The sequence below is a fragment of the Vicia villosa genome, linkage group LG4, assembly GCF_029867415.1.
Source record: "Vicia villosa cultivar HV-30 ecotype Madison, WI linkage group LG4, Vvil1.0, whole genome shotgun sequence".
Classification (NCBI taxonomy): Eukaryota; Viridiplantae; Streptophyta; class Magnoliopsida; order Fabales; family Fabaceae; genus Vicia; species Vicia villosa.
The window spans coordinates 178,092,575-178,117,259 of NC_081183.1; the positions used below are offsets into that span (position 1 = coordinate 178,092,575).

General features: G+C 34.0%; 1 protein-coding gene across 2 annotated transcripts; it reads left to right on the forward strand.

Moving 5' to 3' along the window:
* Positions 1-19,522: 19,522 nt before the first annotated feature.
* On the forward strand, positions 19,523-22,803 carry LOC131596148 (zinc finger protein CONSTANS-LIKE 12-like). Of its 2 annotated transcripts, none has more exons than XM_058868727.1 (4): positions 19,523-19,781; positions 21,355-21,858; positions 22,100-22,246; positions 22,349-22,803. In XM_058868727.1, exons 1-4 carry the CDS (start codon positions 19,677-19,679, stop codon positions 22,436-22,438), a joined length of 846 nt encoding a protein of 281 aa, XP_058724710.1. In that variant the 5' UTR covers positions 19,523-19,676; the 3' UTR covers positions 22,439-22,803. The 2 variants fall into 2 exon arrangements, with proteins under 2 accessions (XP_058724710.1, XP_058724711.1); XM_058868728.1 differs by lacking the exon at positions 19,523-19,781 and adding an exon at positions 19,811-21,106.
* The last annotated feature ends 1,882 nt before the right edge of the window (positions 22,804-24,685 follow it).

Here is a 24,685-nt window from a genome sequence, read left to right on the forward strand (position 1 = left end):
ACTTCAATTTCCAGAGGTTTGTAACCCTCCGGTGGACGCATATCCATGGTGACTTTTGGAGCTTCAGAAGCTGGAGGTATGTACCCTTCTGGAGTAAAGTTATACGGCATGCCCCAAGGTCGATCAGGCGGCATGGTATACTGAGGAATGGGAGTAGAAACAATCTCGGAAACCACAGTCCTTTGTGGTTCTTCTGGCGTTGGTCGATTCTGCGCAACTACCAGGGCTTCCACCATACTATTGAGTCTTTCAACAGTACCTTTGAGAGTATTAATCTCTTCCCTGAGTTCTTCATTCGCTTGCTCAAAGTCTTCCATTCTTTTCTTGCGACTTGAACGAGTGTTGTATGGATGAGACAGCTTGAAAGTCTTGGTTCACCTCCTTCTCCTCCTCTCTTTCTGGAGAAAGGAAAGTGACTATTAGATCCGCGACAATTCTCGTGTCAGTGCGTACGACTAAAGCGATGTATGATATGCAATTAAGTTAATATTTTTCAAGGAAACACCATAATTACTTTATGAAACATCAAACTTTTATTAATTAAGCGAAAACGCCGTTTTTACACACTTTGAAAAATGGGAAATACAGAGAAACTGAGAGAAAGGACTCTAAAACTTTGACGAAGAGCCGACTTCACGTTCTAACATCTTCTTCTGTTTCTTGAGCTGAGCGTTCTCTGACGTGAGCTGATCGATGATCCAGGAAGCAGGAGGGATATGATGAGAAAGTGATGATTGTGTCACTTGTCGGTCGAGTACTTCAAGTAACTCATCCTTCCTTCTTAGGATGTTTTGAATTTCAACATTTTCCGTGTTGACAATTCGATACTTGTTCCTCCAAGCATTCCTTTCTTGGCATACCTTGTTTAATGCCGCTTGCAGTTTTTCAACATCGGTGGAGAAAAGGTAAATTGGTTCCCTTAGGGGAATAGGTTCTTGATGTTGATATGGCATCCTGAGCTTGAATGCTCTGACGCGTACCCATTGAAGGTAAGGATCCAGGGAGATGCAAAGATGTTTTCCTAACAATCTTCTCCCTTTGCTGTGAACAAGACGCCAGGCTTGGACAATTTCCTTCTTCAGCATGTTGCCATGATCGTCGATGTTCTTGAAGAACAGACCCTCCAATTGGATGTTACTTGGTATATTTTTCATGGGATAGCCGTATTGACGACGGGCTAAAGCTGGATTATAACTGATCCCTCCCTTAGTTCCAATGAGGGGTACGTTGGGGAAACTTCCGCAACTGAAGATGATCTTGGTTTCGTCGTTGTCAGGACTACACCAATCAATGTCTGTATGAGTGAGAGACATGATTTTCTGTGACCAGTAAAGGCCATCCCTCATGTTCCAGAAAGTGCTAGACTTCGGCAGGTGCGAAACGAACCATTCGTATAACAACGGTACACAACATGTGATTAATCCTCCTCGCTGCAGGTTTCTTGAATGCACAGAGTGATAAGCATCCGCAAGCAAGGTTGGAACTGGATTTCCAATTAAGAAGATCTTAATTGCGTTGATGTCGACGAAATCGTTAATGTTAGGGAACAAAAACAATCCGTAGATAAGCAAAGCCAAGACTTCCTCAAAAGCGCTCATATCTTGGATGCTGACGAAGTACCGAGCTTGATCAAACAGGAATTTGGAGGGCAATCCTTGAATTCCTCCTCTACTCACCATATGAGTTCTGATGTCGACTACGTTCAAAGGAGTAGTTGCAGCAATGATAATGTCGTCAGGATTCTTTTCCAAACCGGAGTACGGATCTTGCGCGTACACGGGTATTCCAATCAGACGAGAGTACTCCTCTAACGTAGGCATGAGCTGATAATCTGGAAAGGTGAAGCAGTGATACGTTGGATCGTAAAACTGTACCAAGGTGGAAAGGATCCCATCCACCATGTTGGTATTGAGCAAAGGCAGAAGTTTTCCATACTTCTCCTTGAAAGCCTGGGGGTTGACCACCAGTTTTCCGAGCTTTCCCAGTTCCTCGACCTGGGGAATCTTGAAGGTGTATTTCCTAGCTCTCTTTCTTCCGTAATCCATGGTATAGATCCTTAAGTCCTTTCTCCGTTTCTCTCTTTCTCTGAAGTTCAAAACGTTCGTTATTTAGTTTCCTTGAAAAACGACTCGAAAAAGACTCTTTTTTGTTTTTTAGTTGTTTATTAATGAATGATGCATGAATGCATGAATGCACACACAAGAGTTTTAAACAAACATGGCGTTGAAGGGTATAGTGGTCATGAAGTCCAAACGCAAACCCCGCCCCAATGGTAAACTAAGGTTAAGGATTTTTGTACCTGTAGAACGGGTTCTAGGGGTCTCAGAGTTTTTGCTCAACCTTAAAGATACGTTGATTGGTATCTATAAGAGAGTTTTCTCTGAGTGTAGTATCTGCGTGACAATTACTTCCGTAATCACCGCTCTACGTCCTAAAAAAGGCTTTAAGTGGGGTTAATGTGTTTCTAGGTCCTCCTGGTACAAATCAGTCTCGGAATGCAGTGGCGCAGTTAATCACAACCAGCCAGGCAAATCCCAAGAGTAGACTTGGAAACCAAGATTAGAGGGCCTTCACCGGGAAGACATCCTCCATCCTATCTTATGTTGCACTCAAATCCGGGTATATGATTTCTCACCACAAGGGGGAATCAAGCCCTTTCCCGATACAGAATAAACAAAATAAACAAATATATATGCAACAAACACATGATATGACACAGAGGTTAGGCAGGACCTCTCTTGTTTGAGGGGGAATTTGGCATCCCTAATTCCTCATTGGGGCTGGACCAGCAACAGGTCAACCATTGGTTTGGATGAAAAACCAAGGTTTTTAACACTTATATCCCCAGCAGAGTCGCCATTTTTCTGTGGTGGTCGTTTTCTTTACCTCCCCGTTTCACTTGGGAGGACGGCACGCTAAACCCTTCACGCGAAATTTGGAAGGAGAATGCGCCCGTGGTGGGATGAATTTTGTTTCAGTTCTTCCTACGATATCACACGAACTTTCTTATTGGTCCTACGAGTAGGAAAGGGAAAAAAAGATCTCAACTAAACCCTAGGAGTTTGCTAAGTGTGGGGATTTCACCTAGACTAGAAATTCTGGAGTCCGGGGGGTCGGTTATACATAGGGAAGTGTTTAAACACCCTACATATCTGTAGTACTCTACAGGAACCTTCTCTGTGTCATTGTGATTGTGTTTGCTGCTAATGATTGGGAAAGTTTCTCCTTTGTGTTAGGAGAAGGAATTGATTTGATTTGAAAAGACAGACAGACAGACTGACTGACTATTTTTGGTATTTTTATTAGCTCGCTGAGATTCCTTGTGAACCTCATGCCTACATATCCCTAGTGGAAGTCAGAGCTTAATGTAGTTCGGGGAACTAACTAGGGAAATTAATTGTTTTTTGGTGCCTTGCTTGAAGCTCAAGGTTGAAGCTTGGAATTAAATCTCTGTTTACAGTAAAGAGACATGAAATCATCTCTATAGAGAGGTATTTGTACTATTCTACCACAAACATTTTTGAAAGAGTGACAGAATAACTGGATTCATTTCATTCAAGAGGGGGACCTTACTTGTGTGTGCAAGTATGCCAGTCAGATGCCTCTTAAATGAAAGAAAGATGCTCGTCCAAATTAGGGAAAGTGTACAAGTCTGGGGATGTGCCAGAGCATGTCTTTCAGAGTCCTAAATGGGAGACTTTGATTGAAATTGAAATTGAAATGTTTGTTTGTTTGAATGTGGTAGAGTAGTAAAAATATCTCTCTATAGAGATAAGCTATGTCTATCTATTGTATAAAAGATTTGACTTTAGCTGGCTTGTATGAGGCCCAAGCTTGAGGCTTTTTGATTGACTTATTAATTATTATTGACTCTGGGAGATGACTCCACTGGGGATTAATTACATAATATTTTTGGTGTTCTGTACAAAGCCCAGAATTGAGGCTGACTCTACTTAGGGAGACTCTATTTATGTGCCTTGTATAAAGCCCAAGGTTGTGGCTAACTGTTGAGGATAATTGAATGAATGACTCTATTTTATGTGCCTTGTACAAAGCCCAAGGTTGTGGCTGACTCTAGCTAGGGAAAACATTATTTTCTGCCTTGTACAAAGCCCAAGGTTGTGGCAGACTCTTAAATAAACTGAGTATGGATGACTCTATGGGGAAAAGATCCTAGGTGTTAGGAATCTTTGACACATGAAAATATGGTTTATCTGCCTTGTACAAAGCCCAAGGTTGTGGCTACTGAGAGATGAATAACTTACTGGGGAGACTCTATTATCTGCCTTGTACAATGCCCAAGGTTGAGGCTGACTCTTAACAGGGGAGTTTTATTGTTTGGGTGCCTTGTATGAAGCCCAAGGTTGAGGCTAACTGTTTTTGTTGGTTTTGACTCTACTGAGGAGGTTTTATTTAAAAGACTGTTTTTCTTTGGAAGCTAACCCTTTCCAGGGATTTTGACTCAGCTGGTGAATTTGTCTGCTAAAAGACTGACTTTATCATGTTTTTCGGAGGCTGACCCTTTCCAGGGGTTTTGACTCTTTTGGGGAAATTATCTCCTAAGAGAAATGAATCTTTATTTATTGACATTTTAATAATTGACTTTGGAGGCTAACCCTTTCCAGGGATTTTGACTGAAATGATGGAATGATTTTAATTGACTTTGGAGGCTAACCCTTTCCAGGGGTTTGACATTTTTTAGACAGATGTTGGAGGCTAACCCTTTCCAGGGGTTTGACATTTTTTAGACAGATGTTGGAGGCTAACCCTTTCCAGGGGTTTATTGAAATGGAGGTTGATTTTAATTGACTTTGGAGGCTAACCCTTTCCAGGGGTTTGACATTTTTTAGACAGATGTTGGAGGCTAACCCTTTCCAGGGGTTTATTGAAAATGAAAGGCAGAAAGATTATCTAATGGAGACTTCTTATTTAAAGCCCAAGATGAAGGCTGACACATGCTGAGGAGAAAATAAACATAGATCCTAGACTCTGCTAAGGAAGATTGATGGAGATAAGGGTGATAGAGACTGTCCATGTCTCTCATTCCAAAAGGTGTACTCAATGCAAAATTGAGACAAACTTAGCTTGTTTAAAGTCTGGTTTAAATTGGAAGAAACTCACCAGGGTAGGCTAAAAGGTGACTAAAGACCTGTTCCTATGTTTATAAGAAACCTGATGGGTCCTTGTATACAAGCTCAAGAGGAAGCTGGAAATGCTTTTAAGAAGCCTGTGGGTCCTTGTACAAAGCCCAAGAGGAGGCTAATCGAGGGTCCTTGTTATAGCACAAGAGAAAGCTTATGTGGTTTTGAACTTATTTTGGCTCTAAGCAAATGGGTAAGAGGTTTCACCGGGAATAATTCCTCTTTGGGTGGATGTGTCCTATTATTTGGATTCTAAGGTTTTTGCCAAGATGTTTCACCGGGAATAATTCATCTTGGGGGTTTGAACTACAGATCTCTAATTAGGAAAGAGCCTTCACCGGGAAGACATTCTCAATCCTAGGTCATATTCCTATAATATATATATGGTTTAACTGTCCTAAGGTTTATACTCAAACGTAGTTCTAAACTAATATATGCACAGTTTATATTTGACAATAATTTAAATAAAGACTGTAAATTGAAAGCTTGTAAAGCCTAACCTGGATGGAGTGGAGGCCATTGAAGAAGTATGTACAGAGCCTCAACAGTAATTTTTGTTGTTTTGTTGATAACAGTTAAATATATATATGATAAACAGTTAATGGTTTTTGAAAACAGAAGAAGTGAAGATGGACAAAGGTCACATAGGTATCTGAAGAGTTTCACCGGGAATAATGCCCTTCAAATACCAGAAGAATGTTTTGAAAACAGAAAGGAGATTTTGAAAATACAGTTTTGAAAACAAGCTAAGAAGAGAAGTTTTTTGGGACTTACACTCTATTAGAGGCCCAGTACTTTACAGTACTTGTGTAAAAGCAATTTGAAAAATGATTTGGAATGATGCAAGGTTTTGTTGTTTGAAAACCCTAATCATCCGTTTAATCAGAGATTGAAAACAGTTTTGAATATTGACAAAAGTCAACTTAATTAAGGCAAAGATGAAATCTATACCCAATTAAGACCTAAATAATTAGGGTTTTATCATAAAATTATTCACAAAGTAATTAGGTTAAAACAAAATGAATATATATATTTTAAAGTATTTAAGAAAACATTCAAAACATACTATTTTAAACCTAATTAAAATACATGAAATAAATTATATTTTTTATGATTTTTTTGATTATTCACAAAGTAGGTATATTAAATAGCAAGTGTGTGAAAAATGAAGTGAAAATGATTTAATTTGATAAGTTTATTAATGGTGTGAAGTTTGTATAAAAAAAAGAATGAAAATGGATGCTAAAAAATTGGTTTGGCCCTAGAGAGGTTCGAACCCACGCCCTTCATGATCACATTTCAAAACTTAACCAACTGAGCTGCGCGCGCAGCTTGTTAACTATATACACTCAATATATTATATTTTCAGATAAGCCAGGAAATTCAAATTTTACGCGCGCCATGTTCATCTTCTTCCTCGAGCTTCAGATTTTCAAATTCCTAACTCTCTGGTCTCTCAACTAAATGGCATGATGTAAACATCAATCTCACTCGTTTTTGGACAAGGAACATGATTATGGGCTCAGAATTCATTTATTCTAAGTGTAACTAACGAATTTCATTATGAACACGAAGAACACATAAACCCTAATTTTAAAATTAAATGATGCACAAGATGAATAAATGAATGATGATAGAGGGTTTTCAATCCTCTGATGATGCTGAACAAGATAGAATCGAGCTTTACCACAAAGAGTGCTTAAATTAAAGAGGTGGAGTTCAGAAACTTACCTCTGAAAATGGAGGTCGTGAGGATGATGGAGAGCACCTGGGCTTGAATGAATGATCTCAATAGCTTCCCTGAGACTCAATGATGCTAACTGAATGCTTATTGCAGCCTGAATCCTTCTGAATTGTTCTATGGACCTCCCTCGATTTCAGCTTCAAGTGAACATGGAGGGTGTTGATTCTTGAGTTACAGATGAGCTGCAGCCATCTGGTTAGCTTCACTATGACCTAAGGAGTGTGCCTGGATGATTGGCTTGGCTCGGAACCTCCTGAATTACTCCATGGACCTCCAACTGCAAATGCTCCAAAGTGAGAGCAACAATGGTGTTCCTCCACTTACAGAAGTGATCCAGGTGCTTGGATCACCTCAAATGACCTCCCTTGAGATGTTAGAATGTTCACTTCCCAAAGATGAGCTTTGGTTTGAAGAAATCGATTCTTCTTGCCAAAGAACTTTGAAAAATAATGAACATGAGAAGAGAAAGAGAAAGCAAGGAATATGGTTGCTTTGGTGTGTTTTTGAATGAGGAATGCATCTGTATTTATAGGCAAATGGATCAGTATAGCTGCAGAGGAGTGAGCTTCCTTAGTGAAGTTGATTTGCTTTCTTAGCCATGAAGGAAGTTTGCAAGTATCTCTTATGCAATGATGAGAATTTTGATTCCATTTGATCAATCCCCTAGCCCTCGATTTTGTTTAATCTTAGGGGACAATTCTGAGCCAGAAATGAGCTCTAATTGGTTGGTGAGAAGATTCCTTGGGTGATTCATCAATTTGCCATAAATTCACAAATGTAATCATTACATAATCACATGTTCTTGTTTTTAGAATCTTCTTCAATTCTTATGGCATGGTGAAAATGAATGCATGGCATGTTTTCAGATGTGTTATGGGTCGTGTAGCATCCATAAGAGAGGTTATTTGCACAAAATTTGCAAAGTCCAAAAGTGTCCATGACCTATAATTTTACTTCATGAGGCCAACTTTGAACAAGCATAACTCTTAGCTCAAATTGAATTTGGAGAAGGTTGAACACAATTTGGAAAGCCCTAAACATCTACTTTAAATCATTAGTTTATGTCTTCTTCAGAATCATTTGGGAAATTTGTGAAAAATGAGCCCAAAGTTGGATGAAAACTAGGTTAAAACACTTAGAAAAATTTCTAAGTGTTTATGACCTAAACTTCAAAATTTCCAAAACTTCATAAATGATTGATCTTTTGAAAAAAGTTCCTTTGTAAGATGTTGTTTTATTTTGCAAGATCTACAACTTTCATGTTGGAAGTTTTTTGAGTTGTGTAGGTGAAATTTTGAGTTCTCACCATGCCTTCAAAAACCCTAATTCCCGACTTTTCGCTCCTTGATGAATTTCTTTGAATTTCTTTGGTCAAATGACTTTGACATCCATATATTGATGATATTGATCTTTGAAAATCATTTTTTGACCAAAAACCTTAAAAGTCAATGATGATCCCTCACAGTTGACTTTTGCCTGACAAAGTGAATTTTTGGACTTTTGTGTAGAAACAAGATCTTCTCCTCAAATGAATGATGTAAATGGATTATATTGAGGTAGTAGAGACTCTTGAATCATGTCTTGAGTTTTGGATTCATGCCCTGATTAAAAGTCAACTATCTTGGTGAATTAGGTCAAAACCCTAATTTGTCGACCATGTGAAAATAATGACTGTAGACTTTGAATTGAAGTGTGATGTCCAGTGGATCCTGTCATATGAGTTATTTGAAGATGATTGATGTCTTTGAATGGTTCCCTGGGGCTTTTTAGGGTTTCCCAAAAGTGATCCCTGATTTTAGTCCTTGATAGGCTCCAAACCCTAGTCTGTTGATCTGAGTAATCCTGTGCTTAGATGACTGGGTGTCTTAATCAATCATAGGTGTAATAATGAGGCTTTTGAGTCTTATGATTGTATTAGAGACTAATCCCTCTATTGATTGATCCTTTGCCTGAGTTTTCTTGTCTTTGAATACCCTCGATTGAATGTCAGGCTGCTCTGGGTACTTGCTTTGACTTGATGAAAATCCTGAAGATATGTCATCTCAGGGGGGTCAAAAATTAGGGTATGACAAAACCAAACCCGGCGCTTACCTATGAAGACACATAAACTTTTATCAACATCAATGCTTGGGAACTCATAAAGGGTCTTGAAGAAGGAGTACCCATTTCAAATACCCCCAAGAAAAGTCTAAAGGTTCAATAAAACACAAGAAAGAGGAGGTTTGAATTGGGTTTCAAGATATAAAGCTTTTTCGAACACCAAAACCCACACAACACAAAAGCAATAAAGATAAAGAACACAAGATTCTATCCTGGTTCACTGTTAACTAGGCTTCCTCCAGTCCACCCTACCCAGGTGATATTGTCTTATCAACAAGGACTAAATTCATTAATCAATTAATTAACCTTTTTATTACAACCTCAATGACACACCCGTCAAAGACTTCTCGAGGATCTGACTAAACCTTTAGTCTCTAAAGGAAATTTAACCAACCTGGTTAAGTTACATAGTTTTGTATTTACAAAGTGCTTCTTAAAAAGCAGATACACACAATTTCAATACATCAAGATTTACAAAGAATGAATTTAAGAAGCTTTCAATAAAATAATAACTTTCTTCTTTTTGTTGAGGCTCGACTTTTCTTTCTCAGTGTTTCTCTCTACTTATTTTTGTATATGATTCCTTCGTTTTTCGTTCACATTCGTTCTCGTGTTCTTTGATTTTCCATGGTTTCAAACACTCCTTTATAGAAATGAAAATAAATCCTTTGGAGGGTGAAGTTGGAATTTCATAATCCACAACTTTCATGAAGACATTTAGTAGTACAATTATAGAGTGGTGGTAATAGCATAGTGGACGGTGAGGATGGGACGTAATGAAAAGTTGGTACTGAAAAACAGTCCTTTTTTCCAATCTCATAAAGTAGTGTAAATGATGTTGATTTGTAAAATTTTAATATTTTCACACTATGTCTCTTCATAGTAAACTCCTAGAGTATAGAAGCTATAGATAGAATTTGGTGGAGCTTGATTAGAGTCCCGAGTTACTAACATTTTCTTCACATCTAACTTCTTGAGTTTGAGGCTTTTGATAGATTTTGGTGAAGCTTGATCAGGGTAAGTCTTCAGTGCTTTGAGAAATGTTTGGTCTTCAAAATCTTGAGTTTATCGGAGTCGATCAGGCTAATCCTCTTTCAGTAGATGACTTGATACTTATAGAAGCAGATTTATCGTTGTACACACTTCTTTGCATACTTCATCGATTCATAGTGCAATTGATTATCTAGAGTTCAGATATGCTTTGTTAAGAGTCCAGAACTTCACTTGTCCAAAGTTTACAACGTGCATGCTCACAGTCCAGAGCCTATAATGTAAATCTGTACACTTTAACAAACTGTTAGAAAAAAAATATTCTACGTACAATGGTACTTGTTATCATCAAAACTTCAAAGATTAGTTTATGAACCAAACTTGTTCCAATAATCTCCCCCATTCTAATGATGACAATACCATGTATTTTGATGAAAATGTTCTCTTTGTAAGCTCCTCATGAGTTTAAAATTGATTAAAATTTCTAACTTCAATAGAGTGAGGTTTGCAAGCTCCCATGTGAATATTATCGAAACTTTTCATGACTACGTCAGAGTGAGGTTTGCAAGCTCCCCTTGAGAGTTAGAAAATATTGATAGTTCAGCAAATTTTAAACAGATGATAGAGCATGGTTTAATCAACAATAGTTGCACAGTAGTTTAAAACACCGGAGTTAGGTTTGCAAGCTCCCTTGGAGTTTGAACTTATTAAAATCTCTAATTCATCATATTGAGGTTTGCAAGCTCCTTCTTAGAATTAGAAGATTTTAATTAGAGTAAACGTGCCATCAATCAGAATTTGTGCCTGTTAAGATTTATCAGAGTGTCTGCACACAAAAATATCTTCAGAGCAAATATGAATATTGCAATCAGATTCAGATTTTCTTGCATATAAAAGTTTCCACATAATATTTCAAATGTATGAGTTCTATTTTGGGAAACAAATATATCAAAATCACTACTCTTTTTCTCCCTCTTTGTCATCAATCAAAATGAATGAGTAATAAATGGCATGATTGAATGAAAAGGATAAATAATGAACTAGAAATATAAAGATTTTTTATTGATCATTAAAAATGGGACAAGTACAATAGAAAAAAATACATAACATGATGAATTGAGACGGAAACAACCAACAATTTATCAATAACCAACTTATTCAAGATACTCAAACCTTTCACATTCTTCCTTAGCTAGGGCATCAACATGCCTTTCCCTTCTCACTTGATTAACTATCCTAGCCCTTATGAAAAGCTCAAATAGAACTCTTTCATATGGAATGAGGAAAGACATTTTCCATCTAGAGACATTGATTGTCTCCTTAAGTTAGTTAAACATAGTGGAGTGGAGATCAATGTGAACATTGTATAACATGAAGTACATGAGATTTTTGTCCTCGTAGGTCAGGAATTCCATTCCTTGCTCTCTATGACGTAGGTTGGCCATCAAAATTTGATGTCAAACTTTCGCCTTCGGATGAAGAGTCACTAGACAGTTTATCATATCAAGATTGTATTAAATATAGAAAATCATATAGTTATAGAAGGCATTGTTGAACTTGTAATGTTCCACAATTGACCCTCTCTCCTTGCAACCAATTGTAGCAACAATGGAGGTAGGAGTGATCGTTATTGGAAATGCAAAAACAAAAGAGCACATTCCCATTCCATTACGCCCAATAGACGCTTAAATCCATAATTCTTTGAAAAGATTTGGGTAAAAGGGACCATTCAACATAGTAAAATAATTTACCCATTTGTTTTTTAGGAGTGCCTTCAACAGATCAAATTCCTAAAGTTTCAACTCAAAGAAGTTGACAGTATTTTCCTTAATCACGAAAGAAAGTTCTTCACCACCCAAAAATGTTTTGGAAAGCATTTTGAAAAGATGAGAGAAGTAGTGAAGAAGAGAATACGATAGAAGAAAAATGAAAATGATAAATATGAGGACGGGAGAAGATTTTAAATAAGGAAGTAAAGAAGAGTAAGAGACGTTCAAAAAAATTGGTTCAGATAACCAAAGAATGGAATTAATGAAGGATAGAAAAACACTTAGAAAGGGGGGGTTTGAATAAGTGTAGTATCAAAACTTGTAAAATAAAAACAACTTGCACAATTATTTTTATCCTGGTTCGTTGTTAACTAAACTACTCCAGTCCACCCTTATCAGGTGATTTACCTCAACTGAGGATTTAATCCACTAATCACACGAGATTACAATGATTTTCCACTTAGACACTGCTAAGTCTTCTAGAGTCTTCTGATCACAACCTGATCACTCTAGGAACAATCTGCTTAGATACCCTCTAAGACTTTTCTAGAGTCTTCTGATCTAACTGATCACTCTAGTCCTTTACAACTTAATGTAAACAAATTCTAAGAGTATTACAATGCTTCTGAAAAGCGATAATCACAACTGTGATATTTCTCTTACAGTTTAAAGCTTACTCTCACTATATTATTACAACAGCAATAAGTGAGGTTGAAGATGAAGTTTGAGAGCTTTCAAAATGAATAGCGTTTCAGCAAAGTTTTTGTTAAGAGTTGTATGCAGTTTCGTTAACCTTTGCTTCTCTTCAGAACTTCATTTTATAGGCGCATGAGAAGATGACCGTTGGGAGCATTTAATGCTTTGCGTATTCCGTACAGCATTGCATTTAATGTTTCACACTTTTGTCAACTACCTCGAGCCTTGCTTTTGCTGTGACTACTGACGTTGCCGTTAATAGCTTCTAACGTTCCTTTTGTCAGTCAGCATAGCCTGCCATCTTGTACTTGATTCTGATTGATCTTTTGTAGATACAACGTTTGAATATCATCAGAGTACAAACAGCTTGGTGCATAAGCATCTTCTGATCTTCTGACCTTGAAGTGCTTCTGAGCGTGATACCTTTACTTCAGTGCTTCTGCTTCTGAACTCCAGTCCTTCTGATGCTTCCATAGACCATGTTCTGATTCTGCTTTACCATCTTCTGATGTCTTGCCAGACCATGTTCTGATGTTGCATGTTGAACCTTCAGAGTCAAAGCTTCTGAGCGCTGATTTGTGCATACTCTTTATATATTTCCTGAAAAGGAAATTGCATTGGATTAGAGTACCACATTATCTTAAGCAAAATTCATATACATTGTTATCATCAAAACTAAGATAATTTGATCAGAACAATTCTTGTTCTAACAATTAAGACTAACTTTTTGAAAACCTCCACAATTAAAAATAGTAATAGGCCATCAATTAATGATTTAGGAGAGTGAAAGGATAAATATTTCTTATGTTCCCAAGATATAGAGCAGCTCAAAAGTCTCCTAAATTTTTTTGATATCTACATGCATGACAAGTGTCATACCTCAAAGTTTCAACAACTTTTACATGACTTTTGTTTTTCCTCGAATTTTAGTCATTCTATTATTTCAGATGAGAATTTGAATAAAATCAATTTTGAGTAATAAAACTAGTCTTTCAGAAGGATAACGCTTCAGATTTCATTTCTCATAGTCTTATATACACTCTCAGAGGCAAAAATATTTCTCATTTTCGACATAATCCCTTGTTAATATTTTTCAAAATAAATATGAATCTTTTTCTCAGTAAGGGGTTTGGTAAAGATATTATTCCATTGATGATCTGTATCAATAAATTTTAAGTTTAAAATACCCTTGTGAACATAATCTCTTATAAAATGGTGTTTAGTCTCAATATGCTTTGCCCTTGAGTGTAACATAGGATTCTTAGATAAACAAATTGTTGAAGTGTTATCACATAAGATAAGAATGTTACCTTGCTTAATATGATAGTCTTTCAGCTGAATTTTCATCCACAGTACTTGTGTTCTACACCAAAAGGCTGCAATGTATTCAGCTTCTGTTGTTGACAGTTCTATTATACATTGCCCTGATCTACTTGTTGTGAGAAGATCTCGCGCGAGGTTCTCCACATGCACAACATCACCATGGCTCATGCTCTAAATGTGGATGTGATGGGTTCTGAATCGGGAAGATTATGCAAGTTCCATAAAGTCAAAGGACACCATAATGAATATTGTTATCAGCTTAAAAAGGAAATCGAAAGACTAATACAGGAGGGACACCTCAAGAAATATGTGAAGGGCAACTCCTTCCATTCGTTAGACAAATCTAACTCGCGAGGGCGAGATGACACTGGCAAGTTTCTCTGACACTGGTGCAAGTGTTAATGATTATGAATATATTCTTGCCAACTCCATCGTAAATGGAATTAAGAGCATTTGAGTCTCCAAGAAATGCATCAATTAGACTAAGATTTTATACGGTTATAATCGCTAGAAAGAATATTCAAAGGCTAAATGTATCACAAATCTACGCTTACACAATAAATCACTATAAGTCGATAAAATCTAACGACATGTGATTTTAGAAAGTGATAAAGACTCAGTCATGAAAATCTCAACTAAAACTTTAAAAGAGACAGGGAAAGGGAGATTTATGCACCAATTTTATACTAATTCAGCGCATTCGTCCTTAGTAGCGCTTAGACCAGTCTTTAATGGCAAACTAGTGAAAATTTATGAGGTCTTCCACTGTTTTATAAATTAATATACATATTTGTTGATACAATACAATGGACAATCAAGACAACACTAAAAACCTTAATCCAAATGGTGCTTAAGCCAACAGGTTTGAATCTAGATTTCCCTTCTATTGTAGTTGAACACTAAAAATTGATGAATTCATAAGATCTTTTATCGATCTTGAACCAATTGCCTTCCTAGACCCAAAGTTTTGCTCCAAGCTTTCGTCCGCATTAATCTTCACTCAACCATACCAAAAGTCCTTTGTTTGAGTTGTTGTTCTACTGAAGGATCTTGGAAACATCACACTTCGTGCGCAAAAACTTTCACTTGGTCCTACCGAAGTTTTCAATGAAGAAGAAATTAATCTTTTTCTTTGGTAGAAGTCAGTCTCCAAACACCATAATCACAAATCAATTCTTTAACCTAATCCTTATTTGTCCTCAATGTCCAAAGATATTTACTTATAAAGGTTTGGTATGTCAACAAGAAAAGTCTTTCATTGTCCTCAATGTCCAAAATGATACTATATAGTTTCATGATAAATACAAAATATTTTAGAATTAATTGAATCATTTGATAGTAGATCTCTATATCAATATTTGTCATATGTTTAAGAAAAATGATATTCATACACCAAATGTTATACCGACATCGTAGACACTGTTCACAAATACGTGAATATTGTTTTCATTTTTTTATACTTTTAATACATTTTTTTCTAAAACTATTTTGGTTAAGGAAATATTAAAATTTGGTTAATGCAACTCAAAGTTTGTTTAATATATATTTTGATATAAAAAATCAATATATATGGTACAAACTTTGGTTAATCGTATTTATTAAATTGGTTAATATAGTTCATAACTTAGATATGAGTTCTCAAACATAAAAAAAAATATTAACTAGTAAAATAAAATTGGTTAATAAGTGTAAATGTTGGTTAATATATTTATAATTTAGTATCAAAACATGATTAATAATATGTATATTATTGGTTAAGGAATTATAAGTAAAATAATTAGTTTCTGACTTAAATTTCTTGAGGTAAATTTTTATGGGATACCTCAAGAAATATGTGAAGGGCGACTCTTCTCATCCGTTAGACAAGTCTATATCGCAAGGGCGAGATGACACTAGCAAGCTTCTCTGACACTGGCGCAAGTGTTAATGATTATGAAGATATTCTTGTCAACTTCATTGTAAATGGCATTAAGAGCATGTGAGTCTCCAAGAAATGCATCAACTCAATTGTAAATGGCATTAAGAGCATGTGAGTCTCCAAGAAATGCATCAACTAGATTAAGAATTTATACGGTTATAATCGCTAGAAAGAATATTCAAATGGCTAAATGCATCACAAATCTATGCTTACACAATAAATCACTATAAGTCGATAAAATCTAACAACATGTGATTTTAGAAAGTGATAAAGACTTAGTCATGCAAATCTCAACTAAAATTTTAAAAGAGACAAGGAAAGGGAGATTTATGTACCAATTTTATACTAATTCAGTGCGTTCGTCCTTACTAGCGCTTAGACCAGTCTTCAATGGCAAACCACTAAAAATTTATGAGGTCTTCCACTATTTTATAAATTAATATATAAGAGTTTTTGATACAATGGACAGTCAAGACAACACTAAAAACCTTTATCCAAACGGTGCTTAAGCCAACAGGTTTGAATCTAGATTTTCCTTCTGTTATAGTTGAACACTAAAAATTGATGAAATCATGAGATCTTTTATCAATCTTGAACCAATTGACTTCCTAGACCCAAATTTTTGCTCCAAGCTTCTGTTCGTATTAATCTTCTCTCAATCATACCAAAAGTACCTTGTTTGAGTTGTTGTTCTACTGAAGGATCTTGGAAACATCCAACTTCGTGCGCAAAAACTTTCACTTGGTCCTACCGAAGTTTTCAATGAAGAAGAAATTAATCACTTTCTTTGCTAGAAGTCTGTCTCCAAACACCATAATCAGAAATCAATTCTTTAACCTAATCCCTATTTGTGCTCAATGCCAATGATATTTTCTTGTTTGTATATAAATGTTTGGTATGTCAACAAGCAAAGTCTTCCATTGCTGCTTCAACCGATCTCTTTAAGCCGTCGTCAATCCGTACCAAAATGTGGAAGGATCTCTCAATGGGTTTTATCATTGGCCTTTCTTCCTCTAGTGGTTTCACCGTAGTTATGGTTGTGGTCGATAAATACACTTATTTCTCCCCTCTAAAGGCATATTATAATAGCCTCAAAGTGATTGAATCCTTTGTAAAACTGCATGGTTTGCCCATCTAATTTGGATACTTTAATATTAGTTTTGTTATAATTCTTCAAGAACTATATCATACATGTTTTTTCTAATTGATGAAAAGAAATTATTTATTGCGCAAAACTATATAACAAATTCATTATTTTGATATCCTTCTGGGATATTTTATATATTCTTCAAAACTATATAAGAAATTCATTATTTTTCTATCCATCAAGGATGATTCTTATGTTCTTAAAAAACAATATAAATTTATTATTTTTCTATCCTTTATGGATATTTGATAGTTTAATAAGATATAATATAATATTAAAATTCAAAATAAATAATGTAAGATACAAAAATAAAAGACCAATATTACATTTGATCGTAATAACTTCAATGTTAAAGAGTTGCCGAAGAACTTATCAACCATCACTGAAGGATGACAAAAATATTATATAATTTTATAACATGCTATTAACACGAAATTTTACCAAACTTGAAAGAATAAAAATTAAAACTATTATACTATATCTTTTTAAATTATCAACGATTTATGAAAAATAAAAAAATACAAAATTTATATTGTTTCTAAAAAAGTATACGTAGGAAATAATTTTGTTATATAATTCTTAAAAGAATAAATAAATTATCTTTGAAAGAGAGAAAAAATAATAAATTTATATATTTACTGAAATTTTTATCAAAGATTCCGAGAAGGATAGTAAAAATGCTATATAGTTTCATAATAAATACAAAATATTTTAGAATTAATTGAATCATTTGATAGTAGATCTCTGTATCAATATTGGTCATATGTTTAAACATACTTAATGTGATGAGATTCATGGAACAATAGAAACACTATATTATATACATGTGATATATGATTAAATTAAGATAATTTTTTACAAAAGAGTAAAAACAAAAAAGTTATATATTTATAGTAAAAAAACATTTTAAAGATGAATTATTATAAATGAAAATAAGTAGCAAAAAAACATTAAAAAAAGAAGAAGACACTAATCAATTAAAAAATATAGTACAAGTCATGATTAATGGTTATATTAATATCTTACATGAAAAAAGCATCATTACGAACATGTACATAAAAGTTATATACTTACATGAAAAAAGGGTAACATGAGAGAGAGAAAATAAAAATGAAAAGGGCAACATGTGAGCGCGTAGATATGGACATGTGAGTGAGTGAGTGAATCTTATAATATATAATATTAAAAAAGATATTTATGTATGTTTTTCAGCTGCTGCTGGCTGAGTGATGACTATTCAGTGCTAAGTGATGAAAACTGTTCATTTCCAACCCCACCAACATCTCTAAGGTCCACACATACCTATTATTATTGCCTTCATTCACTTCATCTCTATTCTATATGCTCCAATTTGCAATTATTTTATTACATTTTATCTTTTGTTTTAATATTCAGACATGGGGTCACTCACTGCATTATAAAACATCATCTTGTCCTTTTCATACATTTGTCTTTATTTTACTATTTCTTACATCACCTTTTCATTTTTTATTTTATTCTACAATGCTAAATGTCAAATACATCATCATTTAATTTACAATTTCTGTATGTGATTTAAATGTGCATACAAAATTATTAAAAAAAAAAAACAAAACTATAAAGATAGATACATTAACTTATTGTTATGCATTATTAGTGTAAAAGAATTTACATTATCAATACATTACAACTATTCAATTATATTATTTTAAAATAAATTAAAATAAAAGTTAAACACCTCTAACTAATTAATAGATGTGATTTATTGACGATGTAAAATTTATTTACTCCGTTAGTGTATTCCAATTAAATTTTTTTCTTAAATGGTTGATGTATAATTTTAAAAATTAAACTTAAATCAATAATTTATACTAACTTAACTCACCTGATATATATTAATTAAGTTACTTTTTATTATATTTAATTATATATATATATATATATATATATTAAATGTTGTTCACAAAATTAATAACAAAAAAATAATCATTAGTGTGCATCAAAGACTAATTCAGAACTTCTTAAAATAAAATAGACATAAACATCTTTTTAAAATTTTTAAGGAAGTTCTATACTTAAAATTTTTTAAATATAAAATCTTTATAAATCTTGTTTGATTTATTTTACTATGTTGAATGTTTTTTAAATTAGTTTAATGATGATGTATGAAAAATTATAAAATTAGATGTGTGTAATAATAAAATTTTATAGTTAATATTTTATTTATATTTTTAGAACTATATGCAACGTTAAATAATATTTTTTTAATAAAATAAAATAAATGAGATAGCTGTTGATGGAATATTTAATATTTAAAATTTATTTATTTGTATTTATGTATTAATATAATAATTGGCAATACTCTTAATAAAATATTAAATTATTTTAAAATTGTATAAAAATTTTATAAATTTAATCTAATCAACAAAATTATTAATTTGAAGTTTCTTTAACATAGAATAATTAAATAGACTTTACTAAATTAAAATTACTTACTTATACAATATAGTATACTCTACTCATATAGTTAATATAAATAATCTTTAAAATAACAATTAACTATAATTATATTTACAAAAGTATTAAATTTTATTATAATTATTTTTTAAGTCATACACCGTCTATAAAAATGAAACCCAAAATAAATAGCATAGTATTTTGATGTTGAAATAGTAGTATATTATAAAGTTTTATATGATATAAATTCCCTTTCATGCTGTCTTAAATTCATCAAACCTCAAACCCCTTCCTCATAATTTTCACACACATTCTCTCTCTTAGTTCATGTGAAACTGTGTTTGTCTTATTTCCTTTTGTGTTTCTCATTGAAACTCTCTCTCTCTCTTCTCTCTCTCTCTCTCCTAAGAAAATGTTTGCAGAAACTGGCCTTCTCTTCCCTTACCTACAGAATTACTCCCATGAGTTTCAACAACTTGAAGAGTACTGCATGACTCAAAAATCCAATGCTTCAATGGTACCTTTTTTTGTCTCTCTCTTTCTATTTCCAATTTCTTACATTTTTTATTTTTTATTTTTAATCTTTTGATCTTGCTTCTTACTCTTTCTATACTCCTTTGAGCTGCATTTTCTTGATGAATTTTCACTAAGATGTAGAAAACTGAAATTTTGTATCTTTCTTTTTTGTTTAATTCCATGTTCTTATTTTCCTAATAGTTTTCTAATAAAACATAATTGTTCAACTAAATATAACCATATTTGTACTTAATTTTCATTTTCCTAAATTTAGAAACTTTTTTCATCTCAAATTCTATATATATTGAGTTATATTTAAATTAATCATGATCATTTTTAAGGTTAAGTTTAATTACTCTAAATTTTCAATTCTCACATCATGAACTTGTTGATTGAAAATATCAAGCTTGAGAAAAACAAAATTAAAAATTAATTATGAGTTATTCAGAATGTTTCCACATATATATTCATAGCACAAGTGGAAACAGCTAGAGTTAGCTTTAAGTGCTGGATCTGGAAAAGTGTTACAAAAGGAAAAATAAAAGTGATTAAGATGGAAAGTGTTTTTCTTGTGATACTTCCGTGTTCTTTCATTTTTCTTCCATTTTTCTATTGATTGATTTATATTAATATTATGGTTTTCAAGTGTGAATGATTCTTAGTGGAGTGTTTGTCTTTTTCTTCCCCACTAAGGGGAGGTTTATTGAAGAAGAAAAAGTCATTTTATTCCTTTTTTTTTTTCTTTTTTATTATGGAAAAAAGTTTGGAGGAAAAGGACTTGTGAATGCTTAAGTTAATAATTTCTTTTTGGTCTTTTGTGTTGCACTAAATACATGGTTGCAAAAGAGGAATTCATGCTATTTTGCTTCTGTTTTTGTTGTTTAACAATAATAGATAAAAGTGTTAGTGGGTTTGTTTTCATGTTAGTGTTGTTTGGTCTTTTGGTCACTCAATTTGGAACAATTCTAAAGACATGAAGTAACTTAAGATCTTTTGATCGACTTAGATAATTAGATTCTCTGCCACCTGTGCAGTCTCTCTGGCCGTACTTTGAAGTTGGATTAATTTAACGGCTGATGGTGTTATATCTCAGCTGTTACATTAATCCAATTTAAGAGGTGCGACTGGAGAGACTTCACAGATGTATGGCAGAGGATTTGGATTATATTTTGATACTTGTTTCTGTGTAGCCTCTCTGGTCACACCTTGAAGTTGGATTAATGTTTGATTGTAGTTTCAATGTTTCAGCCATCAACACTTAGTGGGCTCTTTCAAAGTCGGCTTTTTTCGGTGAAGCATGGGCTTTGAATTTGCAATCATGCGAAGGTTCAACTGAATTTGTATTCACGCCTTTCGTTTACGCAAACCTTCTGTGCTATGTTGAATCATTCTGTTGGATTTTTCTAAAGACAACATATAGTTGTTGTTACAATTATTTTCATAAATATAATACTAATTAAAATGAGAAAAAGTTACGATAATTTCGTATTTTGATTAATTATTCAACACCGATTGTGTCTTTTGTCTTTCTATAGTTATTTGTTAATTGTTCTTTTATCTGTGTTTTGATGCAGAGTGACCTTGTTCAATCATCTGCAATGTCGGAATTTGATTTATTTGTAGAGGGAGATCTGTTCAAAGCGCCTGAGACGATTATGGAAGAACCGGAGATGGACCTTGATCCTATGCAAGCCATGTCAATGATATCTTGTGGCGAAGATATGTCGTCTCAGGGTCTAAAATCTTCTGATATTGAAAATGTACTTCAAAATGAACAGCTTTTAAGTGAGGTATACTATGAGTGCAAAAAAGATCTCTTGGAAAAGGCAAATATAGAGTCACCTCTATCTGAAATTCTCGAAATCAAGATTCCTGCTCTGAACATCGAGGAGAATTCGGTTCAAGAAAACAAACCGATTCCTGATGTACTATTACCAAAGAGTGTTAGTTCGGGAAGTTTGAGTTCAATGGATTGGATGCATGGAGCTGCGATGAAGCCTGCTTTCCTTGATTTCCCTGGAATCGATTTCAATGCGGTTTATGGCATGCGGAGGGCGTTTAGTGAAGGTGATATAAAGGTAAACTATAGTATTGTTTATAAAGAGAGACATTCTTATTTGGATTCCGATCTTCTGGAGCGTTGCAAGAGTTGCAGAGCTATTGGATATGGGTGCAACGTTGGATCCACCCAGATCCAACAGCTATGCATCATGTGCAGCGCTCCAGAGGGTACTAACTAAATCTGATTTTTTATACTATATACCTTTTTGCCATCTGCGCGAGATTTGGTGTATGACTGACTTTGTTTTTTTATGACAGACTCTTGGAAACGGTAACATGAGTGTTGGCCAATCTACTCTCGAGAGGCCTTTTCTTCACACCAACTGTACGAGTGAGCAACGCCAAGAAAAACTCTCTAGATATAGGAATAAGAAGACAAGGAGAAACTTTGGGAGGAAAATAAAGGTAAATATAGAATGATTAACCATGTATGCAATTTGCAAAATTTCAAAGATTCCATTTTCAATGATTCTAAACTCGGCTTCTAACAATGTTGCCTGGTTTCAGTATGCTTGCAGGAAGGCACTTGCTGACAGTCAACCAAGAATCCGTGGAAGATTCGCGAAAACGGAGGAACTAGATGTCAAGAGGCAATGACTCTTTAACTGAACTAGTTGGAAAAAAACAAAACAAAACAAAAAAAGAGAAATCAAGTTGATGCATCAGATCAAGAATCATGGTTGGAAAAGCTAGGAAGTGCTGTGTGATTGGAAATTATGAACCTGATGAACTTCTGTAACTTGAGCAGGTATCTTGGAATAAGATAAACCTCAAACTCTCTCCTAAGTAGTTTGCCTTATGTATCTGCTGTAGTAGTATTCTCTTTGTAGATGGATATGACCTTCTAGATATGTACATAGGTTTGAGGAATAAAATAAAAGATAAGGTTGTATCTGTAAACTTGTTTAATTGTAGTATCATGTTAAATAATGATGTTGAGAATTTAGAATTATTTCTAACAATGGTGTGAAATGTGATTATATAACCCAGCTTCAAAATGTGATTATATAAGTATGCAAAATACCCTTAGTTTAGGCTTCAGTCTTGAATGAAGATCGCTATAGGAGACCATTCGGCAAGTTGAAGGGTGAGGCCTCTTTGCCATCTTTGGTGGCTTGCTTGGTCCTTTCCAAGTTTTGGTTTAATGTTCTAAGAATTGACAATAGCATGGAGTTTGTTTTAGACCAGTTTAATGAGTTTTTAAAAAAAAAACATAGTATCAAGAGGCATAGAATCGTTGTTAGCACACCTTAACAAAATGACTTAGCTGAACACATGAATATAATGATTATGGAGAAAGTGAGGTGCATATTGTTGGGAGATGGGTTACCAAGGAGTTTTTGAAGTGAAGTTGTTGCTACAATAGCTTACTTGATTAACAGATGTCCACCCATAGGAATAAACTTCAAGACACCTTTGGAAATTTGGAGTGGGAAACTGGTATACTACTCAAATTTGAAGATTTTTGGAGCTTTGGCATTTGCTCATATCAAACAAAACAAATTTGATGTTAGGGTTGTGAAATGTGTCTTCATTGGTTATCCTTAAGAGGTGAAGAGTTATAAACTGTAGAAGATGGATTCTGGAAGATTAAAATTTATCACAAACAAAGATGTTATTTTTTATGAGACTTGTATGGGGATGAAGTGCAAAGATCTGGAGGTTAAAGAATCATAAACTATGGTGAAAAACAAAACTTAGTTTGAGGTGGAGGTTCCAACTAGTGAGACTAGAGACGAGGAGGCAGGGCCGGCCCTGTGCATGTGCAAGAAGTGCTACAGCACAGGGTCCCAATTTTTAGGGGGCCTAAAATTTTAGAAGGTCCAATTTTTTTCCATAAATATTAATTGAAATAAATAAAATGTTATGATAAAAATTCAATAAATCAAAAAATGCTATAATAAAAATTTAATACATACAAAAATTAAGATAGATCAAAATTCAAAATAATTTTAATTAAATATATTATTAATTAATACATAAATATAATTTTTATGTGTCTTTTTTAATTATTATAATTGTATTTATATTTTAAATTTGGCCCATTTTCAAAGTTAGAACGTGGCCTCTGCGTTGATTGGGCCGGCCCTGCGAGGAGGTAGTTGAAACTCTTGTTTCAAGTACTATTAAAGGGCAATATACGTTGTCTCCTAATTATCAGTTGGCACGTGATAGAATTAGGAGGGAGATTGTATTACCTCAAACGTACATTTATGTTAATCTTATTTGTTATGCTTTGAATGTGGCTAAAGGGTTGCAACACTCAGAACCAAAGACCTTCAAAGAAGCAATCAAAAGCAAAGGTAGTCAAAGATTGTTAATGGCGATAAATGATGAGATGAATTCACTGATGAAAAACAGTACTTTGGAGCTTGTGAGGTTATCTAAGAAACAAAGTGTGGTTGGATGCAAGTGGATCTTCAAGAAGAATGAAGGTATTCCAGGAACTGAAGAACCATGGTTTAATGCAAGACTTGTAGATAAGGGTTTTACTTAAGTGGAAGCGATTGATTACAATGAAATTTGTTCGCCTATGGTAAAACATTGTTCTATAAGGATACTTATGGCAATTGTAAATCAATATAATCTTGTGTTGGAATAGATTGACATCAAAATAGCTTTCTTATATGGAGACCTTGAAGAAACAATCTACATGGAATAACCCGAAAGGTTTTGTAGAAGATAAAGTTAAGGTATATTTGTTGAAGAAATATTTGTATGGATTGAAACAAAGTACAAGGCAGTGGTATCGTTAGTTTGATAAATTTCTTCTTAAACATAGGTCTGTAGGAATTAATTATAATGCTTGTGTATACATATTAAAGAGGAATGAGAAAGTCATTA